At 36.7% G+C, this 3,398-nt stretch overlaps 1 gene segment (V, D, J or C); it reads right to left on the reverse strand.

Annotated features, from left to right (window-relative positions):
* Window positions 1-1,780: 1,780 nt before the first annotated feature.
* Window positions 1,781-2,307, reverse strand: LOC102211654 (Ig heavy chain V region 914-like). The segment is given in 2 exon segments: window positions 1,781-2,163; window positions 2,247-2,307. Coding segments are annotated over 2 exon segments (429 nt in total).
* Window positions 2,308-3,398: the final 1,091 nt, after the last annotated feature.

Genomic DNA, 3,398 nt, shown 5'->3' on the forward strand with positions numbered 1-3,398 from the left:
ACCATTTATCCAGAAGAGTGCAGTCCTGGAGAAAGCTAAGATACTGTCAATATAGAACCTCTGGTGAAGAACACACAACCAGTCCTAAAATCTCTAATATCCAAATTTCATTTTCATAACAATACTGAGAGTTGTATTAATGAATGGTGTTTGTATAGGATCTAGGAAATGTTTTTTTTTATGTATATATTTATTCTTATCTTACACGAAAGGAGTAAATAATCTCTTTTTAACCAGTTGCTGTTATAACAGAAGAATCTGAGCTCAGACAGGTGGCATCCAATGAGTGTCCATACTGCAAATATTTAGTCTAGCCTGATGAGACAGATACTAAACACACTAGTGGAAGCAAAAATCATTGTTATCTCCATGGATCACTGATCTGATTATTCAGAAACACAAACATTACTCAAATATATCCACCTAAAGGTCTTATCAATATGCAACTATCCAGCATAACAGCTACAGGGAAAATGGTTAAAGTTGAACTGAATTGATCTCTCTTTCCTTTTCATCTGACTTTATCAGACAATCATATTTGAGTATTATACTAAAGAGTGAAAATAATACTACAGTCATATTCATATTGAGCTATTGATGCTATTAACCTAAAAAATATTTTTTAAATGTGTTTATTTAGTTTTCTTTTTCGTTTTTCTCTCCAAATTCTTTACAACTAAAATTGTGCAAAATGTGGTGCCCACCTAAAGAAAACCAGTGATGAAGCAAACAGATTTAGAGACTGCTGTCAGTACAGTTGTCCTGCTTTCAAGTCAATTCATTTTAACAATTTTGTTAGAGTTTTGAAACTGTTGGTTGAGATTCTGTCTGACATTGAACACATGCAAACGTAACAGGACAGACCAGATCATGTTAAATAAACATCAAAGAAAGCTTCACCTGCCAAAAAGAGACTTGAAGACATTGTTGTCCTGTCTTACAGTCTATCGTGTTAAAAAAAATCATTGTTATCTCCATGGATCACTTATCTGATTATTCTGTGTTTATTCAGAAACACACACGTTACTAAAATAAATCCACTTAAAGGTCTTTACAATATCCAACTGTCCAGCATAACACCTACAGAGAAAATGATTAAAGCTGAACTAACCTGATCTCTCTTGCTCTTTCTTCTGACTTCATCAGATAATCATATCTGATTATTATATTAAAGAGTGAAAATAATACTAGTCATATTCATCTTAAGCTATTGATGCTATTAACCAGCATGACTGCCCTGCTTTTAACTCCTTTTGTCATTTTGTCCTTTTTAACAACTTTATTAGGGTTTTGAAACTGTTTCTAACAAATGAGAAACTCGTGTGGTCTGCATTTGGGTCCTCATAAAAACACATAGTCTTCCACTGCAGTGACAATTGGTCTTTTTAAATAGCTTCTATTCAGGTGAAGCTGTTGGAGGTTAGGTCCTTTATGAAGAAAATTACTTTATTTTAAAATGCTGTCAATCTCAAAGCTGTCATTTTTCTAGTCCAATCATCTTCTTTTCTTCCTTCTTTGAGCAAATCAGCCTCTGCTTAATGTGGTTTAAATCTCAGTGCTCTCGCCATTCTCCCTTTTAGACTCTCATTCATGCAACCCATCTCCTCCTCATCCCCACATCACAGGCTAGAAATAAACAAGACGAACTGCTATCTTTAAATGAGAAAAAACAAAGGTAGAAAAATCTACCTGTATTGAAATGTTAAACATTGGTTAAAATTGCAGTAATCTGCTGCACTACTCAAAGAAGCTGAAATGCAGGATAGTGACACTGAAATCGTTAAATGTTCCCAGTGGTGAAAGTAAATAGAGGAAGTAGTTTTTGTATGGCATTTCTATTGCTGTCTCGCACTGTGCTTCGTCGGGCACAGTAATAAACTGCTGTGTCCTCAGTTTTCAAGCTGTTCATCTGTAGATAGATTTTACTGCTGGAGTCATCTCTGGAAATGATGAATCTACCCTGGACTGACTGGGAGTATCTGATAGGAGAACTATAAGTGCCGATATAAGCAATCCACTCCAGTGCTCTTCCAGGAGCCTGTCTAACCCAGGCCATAGCGTAGCTGCCGAGTGTGAATCCAGAGACTGTGCAGGTCAATCTGTGGGAATCTCCAGGCCTTTTAGTAACTGGTTCAGATTCTGTCAGAGTCTGACCATTGACACCTGGTTTTCAAAAATTATGTAAATTAATTTGTGTCACAAAAAATATTATATATGCATATTGAAGTTGAAAAGAGAATCTTCACCTGCCCAGTAGAGAGTAAAGAGAAGCAGTCCTGTCCTGTAGTCCATCGTGTTGAATTGCTTGATTGCTTCTGTTCTCCCTGCAGTCAGTTAAGTAGACTTGATGAGTTTTTAAATTTTGCATTGGCTCCTCCTCATAGGAAGGTGATAACTGTACAGTATCACAGATACTCTGAATATGTAGTTTGTGTATAATTTAAATATCAAAGCCAGATCAGTTATGAAAATTATTAATTGTATTTCTTTTACATAAGTTATTCCTTGTAAAGTTTTGTCTTTTTTGTTTACTTTTTTGTTTATAATTTTTGTTTGTTGCTGTGTGAGGCAGGCACAATTGGACCCAAAAGTACAGGACTCACAGGCAAAACTAAACTTAAAGGCAGCTTTATTGCAAATTCACAGATAACAAAACTAAAACTGGGAAGACACTAGGCAGGCAGAATACACAGAACTGAGGGATGAGGGAGAGTCAGATAATATAAACACAGAAGGGTTAATTAGGGAACAGGCCACAGGTGAAAACACAGCTAACATAAATCTGACTAATGAGACAGGCGAAGCCAAATTGAACACAAAGCACAAGAGGCAAAATAAGACACACGGATACACAGGGCACACAACTTGATGTGGGAAGAGTGTAACAAACATAACAAGCAAATAGATATGGCAGAGTGGAACGACAGAGAGAGCCAGGGAGGTAGAGACATGAAAGTGAGATAGCTAAAGAGTGAGGGACAAGAGAGAGACAGAGGCAGAGAGAGAGCGAGAGGGCAAAAGACAGAGAGAGCGAGACCAAGCTTGACATTCATAAACAGACATGATAGACCTCACAGAGACCCGACTGGGGAAACAGACAAACTAGCATTCAAGATTCAAGGATTCAAAGTGTTTATTGTCATGTGTGCAAAGAAAAAGCATGTCTCTCTGCTTTGCACACGCAGATGCTGGTTAATATGTACAAATAGATTAAATAAAAATAGCATGAATAAATAAATGGAGACAAAACATTGAAGTATTAAATAGATTTATGTGCAAAAGAGCTAAAACATGGAGACAAGGCTGACTTTACAGGGAGACACCAATAACTAACACAGGAAACTAGACACAAGAGGACGGGGAACACACAGGGAGGAATTAGTCTGACACAATGTAAA

The sequence above is a fragment of the Pundamilia nyererei genome, unplaced genomic scaffold (assembly GCF_000239375.1).
Source record: "Pundamilia nyererei isolate P.nyererei 1_Seehausen unplaced genomic scaffold, PunNye1.0 scaffold00321, whole genome shotgun sequence".
In the NCBI taxonomy this organism is placed as follows: Eukaryota; Metazoa; Chordata; class Actinopteri; order Cichliformes; family Cichlidae; genus Pundamilia; species Pundamilia nyererei.